A 22,325-nucleotide genomic window follows, 5' to 3' on the forward strand; every position below is an offset into this window, starting at 1 on the left:
GAGTTGGTCGGCTCAAGGGAAGGATGGGAAAATTTTTCCCCCAAAGCTGCAGGGTCCCCAGGGTCACTCCTCTGAGGTGACCAAAGCCATGGCAGAATTCTGCTCTGCTTATTTTCCCTGAAGATTTTTGGAGTGGAATCCCTTGGTAGGGAAGAAATCCTGGTCTGCATTCCAGCTCCATCCGCCAAGGCCACCACTGCCCCACGGCCCCAAATGCCACATCCACATGGAATTGAAATCCTGCCAGGGATGGACACTCCAAACCCCCCTGGGCAGCCCCTGCCAAGGCCTGAGCACCCTTTCCATGGGGAAATTCCTGCTGCTGCCCACCCTGAGCCTCCCCTGGCCCAGCCTGAGGCCGTTCCCTCTCCTCCTGTCCCTGTTCCCTGGGAGCAGAGCCCGACCCCCCCGGCTGCCCCCTCCTGTCAGGGACTTGTGCAGAGCCACAAGGTCCCCCCTGAGCCTCCTTTGCTCCAGGCTGAGCCCCTTTCCAGCTCTCTCAGCCGCTCCTGGGGCTCCAGTCCCTTCCCAGCTCCCTTTTTCCTACAAAATCCCTGTTGTTCCTAAAGCTGTTGGGCCGATTTCTGATTTTACTGATGCTGTGTGAATGAAGAGGAGGAGCTGTATCCAACCAGGACAAGATTCCTGCACTGGAAACTGAAGTCATGCTCTTCCTGCTTTGACTCTGGAATAATCCCATTCCCTAAATCCTTCTTTTTTATGCAATTTCTGCGATACCCAAGCAAGAAGCATCAAAAGACTTCAGTTCTGCGGTGGAGCCTCACGTCTCCACTTCATTTGTTACCACCTTACAGAGACCATTTAACGTGAGCCAGAAGGATTTTAGCTCAATTTGTACAACTGGATGTCACCCCTGAATAATGGGAGAGAGGACATGTTCGGGAGTCACATCCAACTTGGATTTTATGGGAAAAGACGACACAAATGAAAGGTTTCACCTCCAGAACAGCTTCAGCTTTTGCCCTAATTGGCAAGGAAATTATGAACGACCTGAATCCATTTCCAGAGCTGCCACTGCCCTGACAAAAACCAGCACTCTCATTAATGTTAATTAGCACCATCATTAGGGCCATTGCTGGAGCACCTGTGGAAGAGTTCCTTGTTCCTCCTGCCCTCCTGCTCATTAATTAACAGATCAAGACCATCCAGATCTATTTAAGAGCTCCTCCGAAAGTCTGGAGCAAAGCCTGAGGAGCTTTTTCCCATTTTACTTCGTCTGTTGTTTTTTAGGGAGTGTTGAGTGCCAAGAGCATTTAGCGCTAACCTTTTCCAGGGCATTCCACATGAAATCAATGTTTGCCTATTAAATAAATGGCAAGCTTTGACTTTTTTTTTTCCCATCTGGCCTGAATATTTATTTTATTTTATTTTTTTTCTTAACCTGAGGAAAAAAATCTTTTGTTCTGCTGATGTGGAATTTCTTAATGAAGTTCTGAGGGCACAAAAAGTTGATGCAGCTTTTAAGGCAGTGGAGGGGCAGTGCAGAAAGTGCTGAATGGCTGAAAATTCCTTGTGTTGGTTCACTTTGCTCCAGGACTGGATCCGGGAATCAAAACTTTTCTCCTTCACTTATATTTTACCTTTTTATTCCATCACTTTGTGTAGAAGCAGCAACTTCTGTGCTACAGGAAGGGGTTGGGTAAACGGAGGTGGAAGGAAAATCCACAAAATGTGGGGTAAACCAGGAGAATTTGGAGCTCAAGTGCTGTAAAAGGAATTCTTGGAGATGAGAGGCACAGCTGGCACTTCATTCAGAGAGCTTCATTTGAGTCCTGGAGAATTCCAAGAGCTTTGGCAGGGTCTTGGCATTCCCTTCGCAGTCTTGGGATGGAGATGTCGATCTGTCAACTTCTCTCCTGAAGGGTTTGGGTGTAATCATGGAACCATCACAGGATCAGGGACTGGTTTGGGTCAGTGGGACCTGAATCCCATCCCATTCCATCTCTGCCATGGGCAGGGACACCTCCCACTGTCCCAGGCTGCTCCCAGCCCCAATGTCCAGCCTGGCCTTGGGCACTGCCAGGGATCCAGGGGCAGCCACAGCTGCTCTGGCAATTCCAGCCCAGCCCCTCCCCATCCTCCCAGCCAGCAATTCCTTTGCTGCTCCTAAAATCTCCCACCATGCTGAGGTTGTCAGGGATAACCAGAATCCCAGGTCTTGGTCATGTCTGCCAGCAAAGGAACTGTGCTTTAGGGAATTCCTTCTCCTGGAGGATCTGATGGTGTTGATGGATTTACTGGGAACCCAAATCAGTCTGCTCGGGGTGCTGACAGCCAAGGAAGTTTCTGGGAACTGCATTCCAGTGATAACTTGGTTTTATGGGATTGTGTTTCATACTGGCAGTTCTGGAGGGACACAGAATCCCAGGATGGGTCAGGCTGGAAGGGACCTCAGGGGGTCACTGGTGCCACTCCCTGCTCCAGCAGGGCCATCCCAGAGCCCAGGGCACAGGAGCGTGTCCAGAGGGCTCTGGAATATCCCAGGGAGGAGGCTCCAGCCCCTCTCTGGGCTCTGTTCCAGCCCGGGCCCTGCCCAGGGCAGCAGTTCTGCCTCCTGTGCAGGGCAATTGCCGGGCTCAGGCCCTGCCCGTGGCTCTGGTGCCGCTGCCGGGCCCCGGAGCAGAGCCCGGGCCCTGCCCTGAGCCCTCCCTGCAGCCAGGGACACCCAGGGCTGAGGGCCCCTCTCAGCTGGGGCTCCTCTCGAGGCTGAGCAGCCCCGGCTCCCTCAGCCTGTGCTGGGCACGGAGATGCTCCAGCCCTTCCTCATCCTCACAGCCCTCCTCTGGATCTGCTCCATGTCCTCCCTGTCCCCTCTGAGGAGCCCAGAAGTGGACACAGCACCCCAGAGGTGCCCAGGGCTGAGCAGAGGGGGAGGATCACCCCCTGACCTGCTGGAAATGCTCTCCCTGATCCCCTCAGGACCTCTTTGGCCTTGTGTTGTTCTTTGGACAGGCAGGAGGAGAACCAGGAATATTTGGAAATCCCTCCTAGTGCCTCCTGTGGTCTGAAGTGAATTTTCCAAGCTTACTTCTGAGCCTGCAGCATCACCTGAGACTTGCAGCGCTAAGCTCCAGGTCCCTCTCTCCTCACTGATTAACAGGGAAGCTCCAGTGGCTTAAGTGGATTTAGAGTTCCCCAAAACCCCAAACCTGCAAACATTTATCCACCTTCTCCGTTTAACAGGGATGATCAATCCCCTGACACTGAGAGTTTGAGTTTCTCCTACCAATGAATACAAATTGCACCCCTGCAAGCCCAGCCCGGGCTGACACCGTGTGCAGGCAGCTGCCTTCTCCCTGGAGAAGGGAGATTTCCTTCTCTCCTCAGATAAATCACTGGAAGAGTCAACTCAGCGGGAATTGTTCATGCAGTGAAATTCAGCTTTTGCACGTTTTACTCTGATGCCTTTTCCTGGTCTTAAAATCAAGAGTCAGACACAGTTAGAAGGGAAAAAGGGATTTTACCTTGGGATTTATTTTAAGGATCCTTAGGTGCACACGTCCAGGTGGAATGCACCCCAATGCACACCACAATGCACCCCCAAAGATCTGGTATCACATTAGAGGTGTTACTAATTAGCAGATCTATCAAAGGCTTCCCAATGAGAGGCTCGAGTGAGCCCCCCTCCCCAAGGAGCCTTCCCCTGGATGGTTCTATCTGAGGTTACAGAATGTGTTCTGGAGAGGACCTTGGGCTCTGGGGCACACTGATCCCTGCCTACGAAGCTTCTGAGATGTTGAGTCTCCTGGCTGAACAAACAAGTCCAAGAATGGAGGCAAAGAGCACTGAGAATACAGAGGTTGTAAAAGGTATAACAGGGGTATGAAAGAAAAGGTAAAAAATCTTCATGGCATCAGCTCCATGGGGCCTTGTTTTGCTCTGAGTGAGAACTGAACCACCGAGCTTGGATTTGGTTTGGTTCTTAAATTATGGGAGGAATTTCTTATCCCATCATAACCCAGCAGATTAGATCACTGGGATCACTGGGCTCTCACAATTCGATGCAGGAGAGAGGATCCCAGGAATCTTCTCTGGGGTTCTTGGAATTATTTATTATTTATTCTAACACTTTCACCACCTGACCTCAAGTATATCACAAAAATCTCGGTGAATATCCAGGCGATGTGTCCAGGACATGATACAGTCACCTCTCCTTCCCATATGGATTCAGATATTCCTTCCAGGAATTTGTTATGATGATCCAGTGGTGGGGACTCAATGCTCTTCCTGGAAATCCCTCCATGTGCTGCAATATCCTGATTTTTAAAGATTTCCTTCATGTCTATCCCAAAGCTCCTTTGCCTCGTTTTATCCAGTTCTCCCTTTCCCATCCCAATTGAAATTAAGGACAAATCAGGACATGCCACTTGGAGATAATGTTTACAATTTGACAAGCTGCTGTCTCTTATCCCTAAACCACATCAACCCACTTCCCACTTTTTTTCCCCATATTTCATCGTTTATGGACATGCTTCTGTTCTTCCCAGCTTTTTAGAAAGGTAAGAAGAGACAACACCTCTAAAAGCAGCTGTAGAAATCTGAATACGTGAGGAGGAGCTCTACAAAAAGTTTTAAATATCATTTCAAGTAGCGCCAGCACAAATTGAGGACCCTGATTTATTTTTTCATTGAGCTCGCTGCAAAAGAAAACTGTGTATGATTTACAAAGAATTTGAAAAATAAGGATTGGATGGAAAACTCGGCCCGCTGAATTGCTGTTCTTTGTTTCGGCAGGAGAGTTCCACTGTGGCTTTGAGGATGGGAACATTTGCCTGTTCACTCAAGATGACACAGACAACTTTGACTGGACAAAACAAAGCACTGCCACGAGGGACACGAAGTACACCCCGAACACGGGGCCCAACGCTGATCGCACCGGCTCCAAGGAGGGTAAGATCCAGCACTGAGGAATTTGGGATAAAGGAACTGGCCAGGACAGGCAGTTCAGCCACTTCCTGGTCATGGAATCCCAGACTGATTGGGGTTGGAAAGGATTTAAATTCATCTCCCACTGTCCCAGGCTGCTCCCAGCCCCAATGTCCAGCCTGGCCTTGGGCACTGCCAGGGATCCAGGGGCAGCCACAGCTGCTCTGGCAATTCCAGCCCAGCCCCTGCCCACCCTCCCAGCCAGCAATTCCCAATTCCCAATCTCCCATCCAGCCCTGCCCTCTGGCACTGGGAAGCCATTCCCTGGCTCCTGGCCCTCCAGGCCTTGTCCCCAGTCCCTCTGCAGCTCTCCTGGAGCCCCTTTAGGCCCTGCAAGGGGCTCTAAGTTCATACCAAGATCCTTCAGGGTCTCCTAGAAGGACTTGCCAGTGCTGAGGAGTGACTGGTCCCAAAGCACAGCCCCTGATGGTGCCATTTCCCACCTTGCCTCGTTTTTATTGTGCCATTTTCAAAGCGATTCCCTTCACATTAAAGGCCAGTGGGGAAACCTGTCTCACCTTAAAATATTCTCCTGCTTTCTGTCGTTTAAATTCTACCTTGGGCTCTCTCAGCCTGTCCCAACGAGGTGGTTTTTGCCCCAGTTTTGCTCTGGCTATTGTTCAAATGTGCAATTTTCAATCTGCTGCCCCTGTTACCGTGTGCTCCCAACTGCAGCGTGGATTTGCATTTGAAAAGTCCGACACATTGAGCTGAATTTATTGAGACCTGCAGCAGCTCCCACTATTTTATTGTGTGCACTTCCAAAGGGGAAAAATTTCCTCCTGCACCTCATTCATGTGGTTGGATTAATTAAATAATATCTCTGTGGTTGGCACAGTCCAGGAATGGAATAAATGGACATTGTCTTCTTTGGGATTGATACAGCCAGGTGAAAATAATCCTTGAAAGGTTCCCATCATGGCATTTTTCCCTTTTATTTCACAAGTCGTGTTTCCAGGGACAAATTCCCCCCTCAGGACTGAAGGCTGAACCCACTCCAATTTTGTGCAAAGGTTCATCAGTTTGGAGGTGTCTTCCAGCACAGTCCTGCTGCCTGGATTTTAGTTTTCATGGAAAACACGGCTTTGGGGCAGCTTTTAGAAACTTGGGGGCTTCATGCAGGTAAAAATGACTCCCAGAAATGCCGTGGTGGGAGACGGAAGTGAAAACTTTATCAGGATGATCCCAATGTGTTCCTGAATTTCCTTCTGTGTTGGGTGTTGAGAACCTCACCTAAGGATTTCCTTCTGTGTTGGGTGTTGAGGGCCTCATCCCAAGGATTTCCTTCTGTGCTGGGTGTTGAGGGCCTCATCCCAAGGATTTCCTTCTGTGTTGGGTGTTGAGGGCCTCATGCCACGGATTTCCTTCTGTGTTGGGTGTTGAGAACCTCACCCGAGGATTTCCTTCTGTCTTGGGTGTTGAGAACCTCACCCGAGGATTTCCTTCTGTGGTGGGTGTTGAGGGCCTCATCCCGAAGATTTCCTTCTGTGTTGGGTGTTGAGGGCCTCATCCCAAGGATTTCCATCTGTGTTGGATTTCCTTCTGCGTTGGATTTCCGTCTGTGCTGGGTGTTGAGAACCTCATGCCAAGGATTTCCTTCTGTGTTGGGTGTTGAGGGCCTCATCCCAAGGATTTCCCTTTGGATTTTTCCAGGTTTTTACATGTACATCGAGACGTCCCGGCCCAGGCTGGAGGGGGAAAAGGCCAGACTCGTCAGTCCCGTTTTCAGTGTCGCTCCCAAAAATCCCTACGGAGCCACCAACACGGCCTATTGCTTCAGCTTCTACTATCACATGTATGGACAGCACATAGGTGAGAGAAAGCCAATGTCCCGGTCCTTTCCTTTGGGAAAAATAGCTGGAAAAACTTCCTCTTGTTTGAAGGCAAAGCATGGGAGGAGTGCCAGCCCCTCTGAGGGCCTGTTGTAACCCAGGGAGGAGCTTGAGAGCATCCAAATTGTGGCAAAATTCTGTTTTCCACTAATCAGGAATTTGTAGGAAGGAGGAATTTCCTTCTTACGACTGGGAAGTGTTTCCTGCACAAGTGAGATTTTGAGCAGGGAATCAAATGGGAATCCCATTGATTTAAATGGGAATTTTAGAGCCTGGAAAGAGAAAAGTTGATGTTAACATGGATTTTTTTCTACTTCTAATGGGATGTTTTAGGAATTCCTGACCGGAATCAGGATCAGGCAGGGAGCAGCAGCATTCCCCAGGTGTTTTCCATGAAAAAGTCATGGAGAATTTGCTCCCACTCTGCAGGAATGTGGATTTTCAAGGGGTATCTGTGAGTGCTTCAGGCATTCCTGACTGGATTCAGGGTCAGGCAGGGAGCAGCAGCATTCCCCAGGTGTTTCCTGTGGAAAAGTCATGGCAAATTTGCTCCAAAGCTGCAGGAATGTGGATTTTCAAAGGGTACCTACCAGTCTATTTTTAGTCCTGGCTCTTCCAACACCCAGGTTTAATTTCTTTCTGTGGCATGGAGAAAAAAAAAAAAAAAAGTGGAAAAATACAAAAGTCCAAACAACAAAAAGCCAATTTTTGGAAGTCTTTTGTGGGGTTCTTGGTGCTCCCAGCTTGCCAAGAGGTTTTCCAGTGTCAGAGTGACCTGATTTGATGTATTTTTATCTCTGTTTCAAGGGCAAACTCATCCTCCCAGGGAATTCTGGTGGTTGCTTTGTCCAAGGTCCCCCTGCCCTCAGGCAGAGCTCGGATTTTAAGCGGAGCAGACAAGTGCACTCAGGTTTTTTAGTGCTGCAGGAAGGTGGATGCAGCCCCAGGTTGGAATTCTCCTGGCTCTGTGCTGCAGCAGGAGCTGGGATTTTTATTGGAAAGAAGGGATTCAGCCACTCCATGCTGAGAGAAAATACAGAAATTGCAACATATATTCATATTCTGGTCGTTTATTTATGGTGCATTATGAAGAACGAATTATAAACATCGAGGGTTTCTGGAATTCCTGATAAATATTTGGAGTGTAAAGGTTTTTTGGGATAATGTAAAGAAAAACAGACACTGAAGTCTGTCCAAAACCAGTGGGATTTGGGTTTTTTTTCCTCTATTTCCTCTTGAGCAAGCATCTGTCCCTAGATTTTTGCTGGGATCCCCCTTTCCTTGTGGAAATCCTTGAATTGCCAAGGCAGGGAAGGATCTGACCCCAGGTGACAGTGGTGATCAGCGACCAGAATTCCACTGGATTTATTCCTGGGAATATGGACATGAGTTGTAAAAATCCCAAATTGCTCAGTATCACTTTGGTTCCTTAGTTTTTAAAAACTACAACTCCCATCATTTTAGCCAAAGTTCAAAATTCCATTCTTTTATAGAATCCCAAAATCCCAGACTGGTTTGGGTGGGAAGGGACCTTAAACTCATCCCATTCCAACCCCTGCCATGGGCAGGGACACCTTCCACTATCCCAGGGTGCTCCAAGCCCTGTCCAACCTGGCCTTGGAAAGGCTCGGGGGGGTCTTATCCCTTGGAAAAATTCCTGGATGAAGAGTGTGAGGAAGCTCAGGAATGCTCAGGGAGAGGACAAGGGACAATGGGAGTAAATTAAAGTGGGGACAATTCCATTTAAACATAAAACTACATTTTTTTTAGCTGAAAAGAGTCAAACACTGGCACAGGTTGCTCAGGAAAGTTGGGAAATCCCTGTCCTTGGAGATTCCAAAATCCAGTGGTATCTGGTCCTAAGCACCTGCTTTAATTAAGCCACGCTTTGGACGGGATGAGCTCCAGAGGTGTCTCCAACCCCGGCCATTCCGTGGGAAATATTTAATTGGTAATAGAGATTTTTTCGGAATTACATTTTATGAAGACTTAATCCCCCGTGGATAATTCCAAATCCCATTGCTGGGACAGATTAACTGTTTTATCACCAGCTGTCACAAGCCTTGACCCTTCACCGGGGCTTTGGAATTTGCTGCCAGTGTGGAGAGGTGCTTCCTATCCCCCTTTGGGAATGAATCCTGCCAGTCAGGGCAGCTCTTGGATTAGGAGGCATTCCCAGCTCATGGATTCATCCACCACAGCAGGGTTGGAGGTGCTGACTGAGCTCCAAACACCACAGAATCCCTGAATGTTTTGGGTTGGAAGGATCTTAAATCCCATCTCATCCCACCCCACACCTCCCACTGTCCCAGGCTGCTCCCAGCCCCAATGTCCAGCCTGGCCTTGGGCACTGCCAGGGATCCAGGGGCAGCCACAGCTGCTCTGGCAATTCCAGCCCAGCCCCTCCCCACCCTCCCAGCCAGCAATTCCCAATTCCCAATATCTCATTTATGATCCCTGTGCTGTAGGATCCAAAAGAATCCCAAGCAGTACCAGGGCTGTTATTCCCATCTCTCAGGGACAAAGCACTTTGTTTCCAAAAGAATTTCAGTGCTCATCCAATTGTTTCTGCACTTCCAATAATGTTTGGAAAGATCCCTAAGAAAATGGGATGTGATTCTGGAATCATGCTCTGTTCCTGGTGTGGATTGGTCTTGGGGTTTAAGGGAGATGATGCTTCATCCTCCATTCCTAAAACTGAGAGATCCCAGTGGTAGGAGAATATTCCTGTTTTAAATAATTAAAACCCCTTCCCAGTTTATCCAGCTCAGCTTCTGTGCCTGCTGGTCAGAACTTGGGATTCTGTGGAGAAGGGGCTGAAATTTCCCTGGAGATAAGGAGAGGTCCTTGGGAACCTTCGCAGGGAGCAGAGTGCAGAGCTGAGCTCATCACTGAGATCATCCCTGGTGTTCATCCAGGAGATAAGCAGCGTTATCCCATCCCATTTCGTGGCAGTGGGATTTGGGAAGAGAAGGGGTTTCTTCACCTGAAACACGCAGCTCCTGCTCACAAGTGGGATTGTAATTCTTGCCAGATCCCAGAGCTCCCTTGGGGAGTGCTGGCTGCCAGAGAAACCAGCTGTGGATCCAAAGGAGAGGTGGATTATCCCTAAAATAAGAGAAATAGGAATTCCCATTCCTTGATTTAAAGCAGACAAGGAGCTGTTGTTGGGAAGAGGAAGATGAAGAGTCTCTGTCTTTTCTGTGTTCCAGGGCTGAAACAAAAGGAATTTGTACATCCATTAGAGCTGTCACCACCCATTCCAACAATCCATACTTCCCATTTTTCCATCCACACCCCAAAATGGGACATTTCCAGTTGATACTCCAAGAGCAATAATTTTTCCTGCCATGAGAGAGCCATCCCAAAAAAAAAAGGGGGAAGCAGAACCCGCTGTGAGAGCAGAGTGTGAAAGTGGAAGGGCCGAGATGGCAGAGATGATCCCAGAGCATCCCGTGCTCTCCTGGCAGGAGAAACGGAACTTTATTCCTTCATTCCCAGTTTTTAGTCCTGGCCACTGCTTTTGCCTCCTGCCAGTCACTTCATGGAATCCCACAATGGTTGGGGTTGGAAGGGACCTTAAAGCCCATCCTGATCCATGCCCTGTAAGGACAATCCTGAGCATTTTTGGAAGATTCAGTTTGAGCTTCATCACTGGAAGTGTCCAAGGCCAGGCTGGACACTGGGGCTTGGAGCAACCTGGGATAGTGGGAGGTGTCCCTGCCCATGGGAGGGGTGGAATGGGATGGGATTTAAGATCCCTTCCATCCCAAACCATTCCATGATTCCATAATAATACAACATAATATTACAATATAACATTACAATGATATGATATGATATAAATATAAATATAAATATAAATATAAATATAAATATAAATATAAATATAAATAATAGAAATGTAAATGTAAATGTAAATATAAATATAGAAATAGAAATATATTTGGAGGAGGGATGAGTCCTAACAGCATTCCCAGCCTTGCTCCATGCACCTGGGCTGGGCTAAAGGAATCCCTTTGCAATCCCTCTCCGTTTTAGGTCTTTCCCTGCTTTGTGTGGAGGCAGAGCCAGACTTTCCTCAGCCGATCCCGTTTCCTTTGTGCCCATTCCCTGCACTCCAGGCGGGATTGCTGCAGTGGGAGGAGGGCTCCCTTCCCAGCTCCTCCAGGGAAGATGGATGATCCCATTCCGGTCACCCTGGTGAAGGAGCCATCAGGGGAATGTTTCCTGCTCCACTGAATGTCCAGCCTGATGTTTTCCAAAGCTCCACGTTTGGCTTTTGCTGGAAATAAGGACTTCTCCTCAGCAGGTGCAGCTGCCTCAGATCTGGGAGCTTCCCTTGGAAAAGTCATTTGTGGGATCTGCTGTGCCAAACATCCCAAAAAACGCTGCTCCTGTGGGAACGTAGCTGTCTGAATGTCTCAGATTAAGAGAAACACATCGAATTTCCAGAGCACAAGGAGGCCCCACTGCCCCACGCATCCGCAGGCCACCATAGTGGCAAACAGGACCAAAACCCCCAAATTCTGTGAATTCATGAACCCAGATAAATGAAATTTGGGGTTTTTTTGGTGCACCAAGAGTCTCATTCTGTTCATGCCTGCAGGTGACCCTGGTGTCAAAAATGTCTGTGCTGGCACCAGTTGCTTACTGGTGGGGAAAGGTGCAGCTCTGAGGATTTTTCCTGCATGGGGAGAGATTTTGGAGATTATTTTAACTCAGAGGATGTTGTTGTCCTACAGAAATATTCCCAAGGGTGTCACATCTCTCTCTGTGGCAGATGGATCTGCCAGGCTCTAGGGCACTCCAAGGCTTCAACAATGGGCAGAGGAAAGCTGGATGGTTTTAAGCAAGAGTTCAGCATAAAGCAACCAAATTGCTGATTTCTCCCTGGATAAGGAGGTTTAAATGCCAATTTCTTGCTCCAAAGCACAGAAAATTCCTTTTTGCCTGTTTTCCCTGGAATTCTTGTGCCTTTCCTAAGCTGCAGGATGGGTGCCCAGTTCCCCTCCGCTGGGAGTTTCCCATCACCAGTTCCCAGCATTCCTGAATTGCAAAGCTTTTGAATTCATGCTGAGGAAGTTCCACACCTGCTCAGATCCATGGAAAAATGGGTGAGGAGGGTGCTGCAGCCAGCCCAGCATCCCTGCTCCAGGCAGAGCCTTCCCAACTCCAGTTCTCCTCCTCTTTTCCAGGAAGTTTAAACGTTTACCTGCGGCTCAAAGGTCAGACTGCCATAGAAAACCCCTTGTGGTCTTCAAGTGGGAACAAGGGACAGCACTGGAACCAAGCCCGGGTGAACATCAACCCCCCCACCTCATTCCAGGTAAGGCTGGCACCTCCAAGAACCGGGAATTTGGGGCTAGGAGGTGGACTGGGAACACTGACCCTTTTCTATGGGGTTTCACAGCTCTGGAAGCTGCTCACGGACAGATAATTGCTCTCCTTGAGCACCACGGAGCTTAATAATGCTTGAACTCAAAACACCTTCCTGCTTCCTAAAGAATCCAATGGGATTTGGAATTATCCATGGGGGGTTAATCCTTAATAAAATGTAATCCAAAAGATGCTGGCAGTGATTCCAGCAGGTTGTGATTTCAGATTAGCAAGTGGGATATAAAATTCCTCGCTGGGAGAAGTGATTTAGGGCCCCTGTGTTGGAGGTTTTTGGAAATATATGGATTTTCTGCGGAAAAAGGAATGATCTGGGAGTGTTTTCTGGGAGCATGAGACACAGCGGGGTTGTGACAGGTTTTTCACACATTTCCTGCTGGGGTTGACAGGGAGGGGCTGAGGGACCTTTAGGGGAAGTTCTCAGGCACTCCGGGAGCTGTTTGGAATAGGAGCCATCCCAAAAAAGCAGCTGCTGCTGCCAGCAGGTCCTGCTGTAAGCAAGGCTGGGAATGTGGTGATGGAACGTGGGAGTCACAAGCCATGCCCGGAGTGCAGGGTTCTCCTCTGAGAGCTCTCTGTCACCTCCAGGCACCCTGGGGGAGAAAATGTATTTTTGGGAGAAAGAGTCACAGACTGGTTTGGGTTTGAAGTGACCTTGAATCCCATCCCATTAAATCCCATCTGATTAAATCCCATCCCATTAATCCCCTGCCATGGGCAGGGACACCTTCCCCTATCCCAGACTGCTCCAAGCCCTGTCCAACCTGGCCTTGGAAGATTCCTTCAGCGCAAATCCAAACTGCTCTCCTAAAAACTCACATTGGGTTTCGCTTCCTTTATTTTCAGGGAATTCCTCATCCTTGGTTTTTATTTCCATGCGTGAGAGGCATTGACAGGAGACAAATGGTTTGGTCCATGGGATTGCAGAGCAATTGCAAGGATGGGAATTAGAGGAAAATTGAGGGAGACGGATATGTGAAGTACAGTGAGACAGGAGAGAGAGCTGGAAATGTTCACCTGGAGAAGGGAAGGCTCCAGGGAGAGCTCTGAGCCCCTTGCAGGGCCTAAAGGGGCTCCAGGAGAGCTGCAGAGGGACTGGGGACAAGGCATGGAGGGACAGGAGCCAGGGAATGGCTTCCCAGTGCCAGAGGGCAGGGCTGGATGGGAGATTGGGAATTGGGAATTGCTGGCTGGGAGGGTGGGCAGGGGCTGGGCTGGAATTGCCAGAGCAGCTGTGGCTGCCCCTGGATCCCTGGCAGTGCCCAAGGCCAGGCTGGACATTGGGGCTGGGAGCAGCCTGGCACAGTGGGAGGTGTCCCAGGCTGGGATTCTGGGATGTTTGATGGGAGCAAAGTGTCAGGAATGGGGAGAAGAGGGAGAGCAGAGCTGAGGAACCCTCAGAGCCTGGGCCAAGCACAGAAAAGATCAGAGTGGTTGAGTTTTTCATTGGTGAAGTTGGGAAAAATCCAAGAACTCTGAAGAGTGAACAACAGAGACATGTTTTAGTATCTGAACATAAAAAATGGCCTGGGAAAGGGAGGGACAAGATGGATTTGAGGGATCTGAGGGGGTTTTGGAGACCTGGGAAGGGCTTTAGAAAATCAGGGAAGAATCAGACATTTGGGCAGGGAAATGGAAAGGATTTGGTAGCAGCAATCCCGGGGAGTGGGGGAGGGAGATTCCAAAGGGAAGCTCCTCTCCTTGGCTGTTTTTCACCTTTTCCATTGTTGTGTTTAAAGGTTTCAGCATAAAATAAATGCAAAGCTCTGACCAAATTTAACAAATAAATGTCAGAGCACTCAGAGCCCTAAATTCCTTTTTTTTAGCATCTCTTGCATCAAAGCAAATTTCATTTTCCATTTAGGAGTGTAAGTAGGAAGGAATATAAAGCTCCCCATTAAATTTAAGGAGAGGGAAGTGAAGGGAATCTTTGCAGTAAAACATGGCAGTGACAAGGAAATTAAAACTTTTTATAGGGTAATTTATAGAGGGAAAAGATTTTATACCTTGTCAGTCCCTGTGATATAGAACAAAGCTCTTGTCTTGGAGAACTGGGAGCACTGCAGTGCCTTAAATCTCAAAAATATTCCACAAATCCGGATCAGATATTCAGATATTCAATATTTGTAAGGAATGAACACCCCAAAAATAGAGAGCCCCAAAACCAGGAGGAAACGTTGATTTTGTCATCCAGGAAATGTCAATTTTAGTTCAGGTTTGAGCAGCAGGACATGGCAACGGTGTGGATGATTGGGATTAGATTTATTGCTACTTTAGGATCTAAATATTGCAGTATCCAAATAAAACCTCCAGGATTTATCCCAAAGGATTGGTATCAGCAGGTCCTGGTCCCTCCTGCTGGGTCAGTGCCACCCCCCGCTGTCTGAGCCCCAGACAGGCTCAGCCCACCCAGATCTGGTCACTTTGTGTCCAAAGAACTCCAACAGCAGCAGGATGGGCTGGGAACATCCAGGCTTGCAGCCCTTGGGCCTGCAGGATTCCCAATCCCAAATCACAAAACTATTGTGGAGTTCCTTTAGGATTTCTCTCCATGTTTGGATGATCTCAGCGCTTCCACTCACCCATCCAAAAGGGAATACTCCCAATTTTTAGGCTGGAGGTGTCCTTGACAGGGGGAATGTGAGAGACCAGTTTGTCCCAGTCAGCCCAGTCTCTGGCAGGATTTTAACCCCTTTTGCAGGTCGATGTGCACCAAACGGAAACCTCTCAACTCCCCAGTTTTGGGGTAATTAATGACACCCTGAAACCCCTCCTGCACCCGCCCACCTGGTGGGATTGTCCTGGGACTCCCCAAGTGCCCGGCAGGGAAAGGGAGAAGGGGTGAGAGGGGCACATGGGGGAGGATAAAAATCTGCCTGAAATCCTGTGGGAAAATCCAAGAGTCCCAGACTGCTTTGGGCTGGAAGGGACTTAAAAACCAACTTGTTCCCCCCTGCCATGAGCAGGGACACTTTCCATATCCCAGGGTGCTCCAAGCCTCATCCGACCTGGCCTTGGACACTGCCAGGGATGAGGCAGAAGCTGAATCTCCAAAAACCACTCAGGATTGGCTTTTTAGGGTCAGAATTCCATTCCATTAAGAGCAGGGTGGCTTTTCTGCACCCAGAACCCCCCTTTTCTTCAGCTGGATGCAGTATTTGTAACAACAGCTTTGCAAAACCACAATGGGGTTGGCTTTTTTTGGGGGGATACTGATAGGGAATTCTGCTCGATTGGCACCTCCTGCCCATCCCTGGGAGCTGCCGGCTGGGTTCTGCTCCTGCCCTGCCAACTCCTGTGCTCTGATTTGTTCTGAGTGTGGAGCAACCCCTCTCTGAGGGCTACCGGAGCTGCTGCCAAACGCAGCTTTTAATTAAACGCCGCCTGTTGTGTTTGGACAGAGCCCTTTAGGCTGGAAATTGTTTTCCATTGTCAGGGAAAATTGGACTTTCAACTCCACTGATGGGTGTTGTGCCTGCTGCCAACGAGCTGGGGCTGGATTTTGGGGGAGGAGATGTTTTCCTCTCACCATGCAGGCACGATTTCCTTTTCCAGCAGTTTGGTGTCAGGCAAGGAATATTGGAGAGAAAATTATGAACAGGACCTTAAAATCCCAGTCAGCCACTCTACAGAGGTTAAAGTTCCTCTTAAATAGAACTAAAATGCCAAAATGCAACCCAATTCCTCTGAAAAAACATTCCTAGAGGAAATCTAAGCTTCTAAACCCACATGTTGGGAAAAATAGATCCTAGCATGGAATTTACTTCCACAATACCGAATTAGGTTATTTGCAAATGTCTTAATTTTAAGAAAAGTGGGGGTTTTTTTGGTACTGGTTTCTGTTTAAAAAAGGGGTAGGAGAGATGTGGGGCTGCCCCCGCCACCAATTCCTGCCCCAGCAGGAGATCTTGGAGGTTAAAATCCACCAGGGAGATCCCAAACCAAAGGAATTTCCTTCCTGAGATAACAATTCTTTAGAATTGTCTCAAGGGATTCCCTTCCCCTTGAGATAACAATAGCTTTGAGTTATGGATGCAGAGACACCAGCCTGGATCCTGGCAGGTTCTCCCAAGCTTTGGGCCCAGAGAAGGATGCAGGGGACAGGTCCTGTCCCATCCAACAGGTGCAGATGAGGGATCCCAGTGTGGACAATGGGATGGGAGGGACTGGTTGGGCCACGTCCAAGAGCCAGAAATCTCCGTTTTCCATGGAATTTCTCTGGCTCCTGAGTGTTTTCATGGAATCTGTGCTCAAGTGGATACTCAGTCCTTCAATACATTCCTCAAGCTGTGCCTCTGCCACTCACTTCAGGTGGCAGGAATTCTGGGGGAAAATCTCCTTAAAGCTTTAATTCCATTGAATCCTGCTCTTTGCCAGAAACCTCTGTTTTCCACGGAATTTCTCTTGCTCCTGAGTGTTTTCATGGAGTCTGTGCTCGAGGGGATGCTCAGTCCTTCAACACATTCCTCAAGCTGTGCCTCTTCAGGTGGCAGGAATTTCTGGGATAAACACCTCCAATCTCCTTAGATCTTTATTCCATCCAATCCTGCTCCTTGCTCCAGAAATGTCCTCACACAAGTGCAGCACACAGAGGTGGAGCTGCTCTGGACACGCCAGGTGACGACTGAGGATGATTTCCAGCTCACTCCGGAAAGGAAAAGCCCTCAAAGCTCACACCCCCTCCTTGTCCACCCTCACGTTGATGAGAACTCGGCTGGTTTTCCCACCCTGGGAAACAACATTCCAAACCCACTAAATTGTTTTTTCTCACCCCAAAAGTGTCTGCAAAGCATTCCAAACCCACTGAATAGTTTTTCCCACCCAAAAAGTGTCTGTAGAGCATTCCAAGCCCATCCTCGTGGGTTAACACCAGGCCGAACGCAATGGAACCTTTTTTATCTATCCCCCTCTGATCTTCTGGACATTTTTTATTTATCCCCCTCTTCTCTGCTGGATGTTTTTTACTTATCACCCTCTGATCTGCTTCTTTTTTTCCAGCTCATCTTTGAAGGGATCCGTGGCCCTGGAATCGAAGGGGACATTGCTATTGACGATGTGTCCATTGTGGAAGGAGAGTGTATGAAATCCGACCAACCGGCCAACAGTAAGTGGCTCCTCCCCACAAGCTGCTTCCTGTATTTCTACTTCCCAAATGGATCTTTTCCAGCAGAACAATCCCTGCTTTGGTTCAACTGGAAGGTTTAAAGTGGAATGTTGTCCTTGGGAATGCTTTGCTCAGGTGGGAGATGCTGGATGGGTACGAGGCAGAGGTGAGAGCAGTGGGTGACTCCACACTAGGCTGGGCTATATTTGAGACACTGAGACAGATAAAACAACATCAAAACAATGTCTGGGGGGCCCACACAATGTGAAATCCATGGAAGTCACTGCTGTGATTCCCTGAGGACTTTGTTTCATCCCTCCATCCCGTGCATGCACTAAAACAGAGGTAACTACACAGCCAGGTGGATTTTCAGCCCAGTTCCTGCTCTATCCACCTGGTGAGGGCTGTCTCTGTCCCCTTGTGGTGGGAGGTGACCTTGGAGCACTGTAGCAATGCTGAGGGGGTGTGGGCACCTCTTTAATTCTATTCCCCCCCCCTTTTTGTAGATCTACGATCAGGTGCTGTTGGGACATTAGTACATATACGACTTCTCCCACTCCTCCTCCTCGTGTCTGTCTTAAGTCATCAGAGGTGACCTTATCCTGGCAGAGGCTACAAAAGATTCACCAGGCACTGGCATGAAGAAAGAGTCTTTGTAAAATGGACATTTCCAAACAAACTACCAAAGATTCCTCCACTGACTGACTCGAAAGTTAACTAAATACGTAAATAAATAATTAAAAAATAATTAAAAAAAAAAGATTAAGAAAGCACTGGGGACTTGAAAAGGCGTCACGGGAGTGGAACTCACTAAGAACCAAGCGTGAGACCGAGATCTGGCCTAAGTAAGGAAGAGACCTTCAGGTGCTTTTGTGGTCACTGATGAATTCAGCATCATCTGGTTGAACTCTCGGCAAAGAGCTCTAGAAACCCTTGTCAAAGCACAAAGTCATGGCTGGTTTTGTTTCAAATGAATCGTTTGCTTGTTACCATGGAAACCTAATGGCCTGCCAAAAAAAAAGAGGAAGGAGAGAGAGAGAGAGAGAGGAAATACAAATACAAAGAGAGAGAAACACCTCACTGTAAACAGGGTATGTGAAGAGCTGGCGTTCATTTTCCCTTCGCGAAGGTTTTTAGCGTAGAGTCAAACAAATGTCGGCCCTTTCTACTTCGGCTGTCACCTCCCCTCGAGGATAACCCGGAATCGGAGCTGTTTGCAGACATTCCCGTGTCATTCCTCATGGCTCTGCTTGGTGACTGTGTGCTGTCTCCTCTTGCATGCATTCCCATCCAGGATGTGCCACCTGGGCTTACATTTGTCACAGGCTTCACTGGGAGTTTGCTCGCGGCCGCTGGAAGATCCCTCTCCCCTCCCCACCGGAGTCATCAGCTCTACGGAAGTGAAGAAACCAAACCACCGTCTTTTATAAATTGCCATGGAAACCAAGTGCCTTCAATGAAACAAGCCTGATTTCAAAAAAGAAAAAAAGAAAAAAAAAAAGAACAAAATATATATATATACATATATATATATAAAAAAGAAAAAAAATATAATAAATATAATAACGATGATTTCAACACGGAAGCTTTGCACCGCTAAAAACGTGGGTTGTGCAAACTCTTTTCTAAACAAACTCTGGAGCCTGGGTGTGCAGGCAAGGAGACGGAGCCGCTTCTGGAGAAGGATGGATGGACCTAAGCTGCTGTGGAAAGCCTTTGGGATGAGATCCGTGTTGTGTGACCTTCCAGACAGCCATGGCCTTTCAGCTTCTTATCCATTAGAAACAGCTCCCGTTGGTGCTGCCGATGGGGGCAGCACTTTTTGTTGTCGTCGTCGTCGTCGTTTCAGGTTCTCCAGTGGGTCAGCCAGAGGAACAAAAATGGTTCAGACACACACTTGATGCAGAAGGTGGTGAAACACAGGATGATTTTCTTACTCTCCCTCTCCGTTGGGATGGCTCCCGACATTCGGAGCTCCGGACGCCCCGAGGGGGCTCTGCCTCTGCCCCGGAGCCAGAATCGGTGCAGAGGGCGAAAGATTATTTTGTTATTGTAGCGAAAAAAAAAAAAAAATTAGAAAAAAAATTTAAAAATAATCCACTTTTACAAGGAAAAAAAAATTAAAGCTGTACAAAATGGGTTCGAGCTACCCGAACACGTGCCGGTTTTCCACTGCATTGTAAAGTTCCCTTCCAGTTGGTTATGAAATTTGAAGACCTTTTTCCTTAAATTATCTCAGCTTTTAACTTCCTTTAAAAAAAAAAAAAAAAAAAAGAAAGACTTTTGTCTAAAGAAGAGTATTATTATTATAATTATTATAATTATTATTATTATTCTGTGTTCTCTCGACACCCTAGGATTAAAAACAAAACCTGATATGCAAATAATTGGAGTACAAATGTGAAAACAAACAAAAAAATGAGTATAAGAATTGCAAATAGGAGTATAAAAAGCACAACGAGATGCAGTAAAACAATGACAAGGCTTGATTTTTTTTATTCTGTAGAGAAATGTTTGTGCAAATTCAGTAATTCCACTGAAGAGATAATTTTCCAGCTCTGTTCAATAAAGCCTCTTTCCAGGTAAGGCAGCCCCGTGGTGCGTGTGTTTGTTGAGGCCCTGGCAGGGTGTTCCTTGCTAAACTGGTGTCAGCTGGAGTTATACTGGTCCATACTGGTGGTGCTCGGGGGCTGGAGCGTTCCCAGGATGCCCTTGGCTCCCTGGTTTTCAGGCAGTTTTGGTGTCTTCAAGTCCCTGTGCTCAGAAGATGGTGGGAACTCCAAGTCAGGACATTTTCAGAGAGTCCCAGGATGGTTTAGGTTGGAAGGGACCTTAAAGCTCATCCCTGGAATCACAGAATATTCTGGGTTGGAAGGGACCCGCAAGGATCATCGAGTCCAAATCTGAACTGAATGGTCCATACAAGGATCGAACCCACAGCCTTGGGGTTTATCAGGACCTTGCTCTGTTTGGAAGAAAGTGGGAACTCCAAGTCTGGATGGACTGTGGGGTTTGGAAGATGGTGGGAAGCTCCAAATCTGGATGGACTGTGGGGTTTGGAAAACTGGCTCTGAATCTGATGGACCATGGGGTTTGGAAGATGGTCGGAACTCCAAATCTGGATGGACTGTGGGGTTTGGAAGACATTGGAAACTCTAAGTCTGAATGGACTGTGGGGTTTGGAAGAAAGTGGGACCTCTGAGTCTGATGGAGCATGGGGTTTGGAAGATGGTGGGAAGCTCCAAATCTGGATGGACTGTGGGGTTTGGAAGATGGTGGGAGTCTGGATGGACCATAGGGTTTGGAAGATGGTGGGAATTCTGAGTCTGGTGGCCTGTGGGGTTTGGAAGGTGGTGGGAACTCTGAGTCTGGATGGACTGTGGGGTTTGACACCCTTAAAAAACACAGATCACCGAATTTCCCTTTGGAAGCTCTGGATTTTTTCTGTGGATGAATGGATGGAGGAGCGGGTCAGGTATGGTGAGACCCTGAGGCAGATTTTCCTTCGGAGGTTGGTGTGTTTGGGAATTCAGGATCCAAACCTTGTCGTGCATCTTCCCATGGATGGCTCCTGAGAGCCACAGATCTGAGGGATGATCCAAGAGGCTTCTCCGTGGGTGCTTTTGGCAGGACTCTTTTTGGAAGACCTGGATCTGCTGGGAGCCAGAGTGGCCATCTGTCAATCATTTCCACAGAATCCCAGAAGATTTGGGTCAGAAGTGACCTTCAGGCTCATCCCATTCCAACCCCACAGGCAGGGACACCTTCCATAGACTGGGCTGAAGGAAAACAGGAAGCATTCCTGCTTTTCCCTTGAATCCATCCCTTCCAAAAATAGGCTCAAGCCGAACCTTGGATGCTCATTGGAGATGAATTTTCCAGGCACAGGGCAGAGCTCCAGCCGCAGGGCTGGTGGTGGCAGCATGATGGGAACTCTGTGGGAAGTTAGGATTTGGGAAGTTAGGATTTGGGAAGTGCCCTGTGATGTCCCGCCTGTGATAAGGGAGTTGGATGATAAGGAACAGGAGATCCTGCTCCATTGATTAGATCCCAGACCAAAACTGCAGGCTGAAATCCATGTTTCCTCTTTCCATTTGGATTTTCCTTTCCCTCACTCCTGTGGAATGTTTGATAAAGAATTTCAATTGACAAAGACCACAGGTGTCTTTTTCAGGGCAGGATAATCTGTGTGTCCCAAAAATCCCAGGATTTTGTGTGAAAGGAAATGTATTTCCCATGCCTGTTCCTGTTTTAGTCTGCTAGAGTGCAGGAGGTGCTAAGAAAAGATGGATTTCTGTTCCCGATGATGATTGTGAGAGTAGTTTTATCTTCCTTTCCATTCCCAAAATAAAGCACTGAAAAGGAAATGGGATTTTACTCCAGGCCATGGATAAGAAGAATAATTTGAGGTGTGAATTTGCTACTCTTGGTTTTTATTTTATTGTACATTTTGGACTGAAAATGGATGTGAAGATGTTGGAGCAGCAATCAAAGGCAGTTGGAACTGGCAGTTCCCTGGAATTTGAAACCTCTCTGATTCAGTTTCAGGGTATCCAACCTGGAAATGTCCCCGATGGATTCTTAAATTGGACATCAAATACTGAAATGTGCAGCAACTGAAGTGCTGGGATGCTGGGAGGAGTGACGGGGTTTGATGGGATGGCTGCAGGAATTAGCTGGGTGTTCCCAAAGCAGAGGGGGGTGGAACACAGGAGAAGTTTTCCAGGTTTTTTCATTTCTTTCTCAGGCTGATCTGGGAGGATAAGGATGGTATTGGAGAACTTCCCTTTTCCTTTCACAAAGCACATTGAATGTGGAATCATGGAATTATGGAATGGTGTGGGTTGGAGGGGACCTTAAATCCCACCCAGACCCACCCCTACCATGGCAGGGACACCTCCCAGGCTGCTCCAAGTCCCCTCCAATGTGGCCTGGAACACTTCCGGGGATGGAGCATCTTCCCTGGACAAGCTGAATCCTACAAAATCATGAAAGGCTCGGATCTCACCGTGCTACCAACCCACCTCTTCTCCAGCCTGGCCTGG

The 22,325-nt window shown here is 48.1% G+C and overlaps 1 protein-coding gene across 1 annotated transcript in view; it reads left to right on the top strand.

Moving 5' to 3' along the window:
* Positions 1 to 18,741, top strand: part of MDGA2 (MAM domain containing glycosylphosphatidylinositol anchor 2) — a 222,159-nt gene extending 203,418 nt beyond the window's left edge. Inside the window, exons 13-17 of the mRNA XM_069016095.1 lie at positions 4,756 to 4,911; positions 6,601 to 6,759; positions 11,978 to 12,108; positions 17,175 to 17,280; positions 17,787 to 18,741. Coding sequence (XP_068872196.1) covers positions 4,756 to 4,911; positions 6,601 to 6,759; positions 11,978 to 12,108; positions 17,175 to 17,280; positions 17,787 to 17,875 — 641 coding nt within the window. The 3' untranslated portion in view covers positions 17,876 to 18,741. The remainder of the gene's footprint in view (positions 1 to 4,755; positions 4,912 to 6,600; positions 6,760 to 11,977; positions 12,109 to 17,174; positions 17,281 to 17,786) is intronic.
* Positions 18,742 to 22,325: the final 3,584 nt, after the last annotated feature.

The sequence above is a fragment of the Aphelocoma coerulescens genome, chromosome 5 (genome assembly GCF_041296385.1).
Source record: "Aphelocoma coerulescens isolate FSJ_1873_10779 chromosome 5, UR_Acoe_1.0, whole genome shotgun sequence".
In the NCBI taxonomy this organism is placed as follows: domain Eukaryota; kingdom Metazoa; phylum Chordata; class Aves; order Passeriformes; family Corvidae; genus Aphelocoma; species Aphelocoma coerulescens.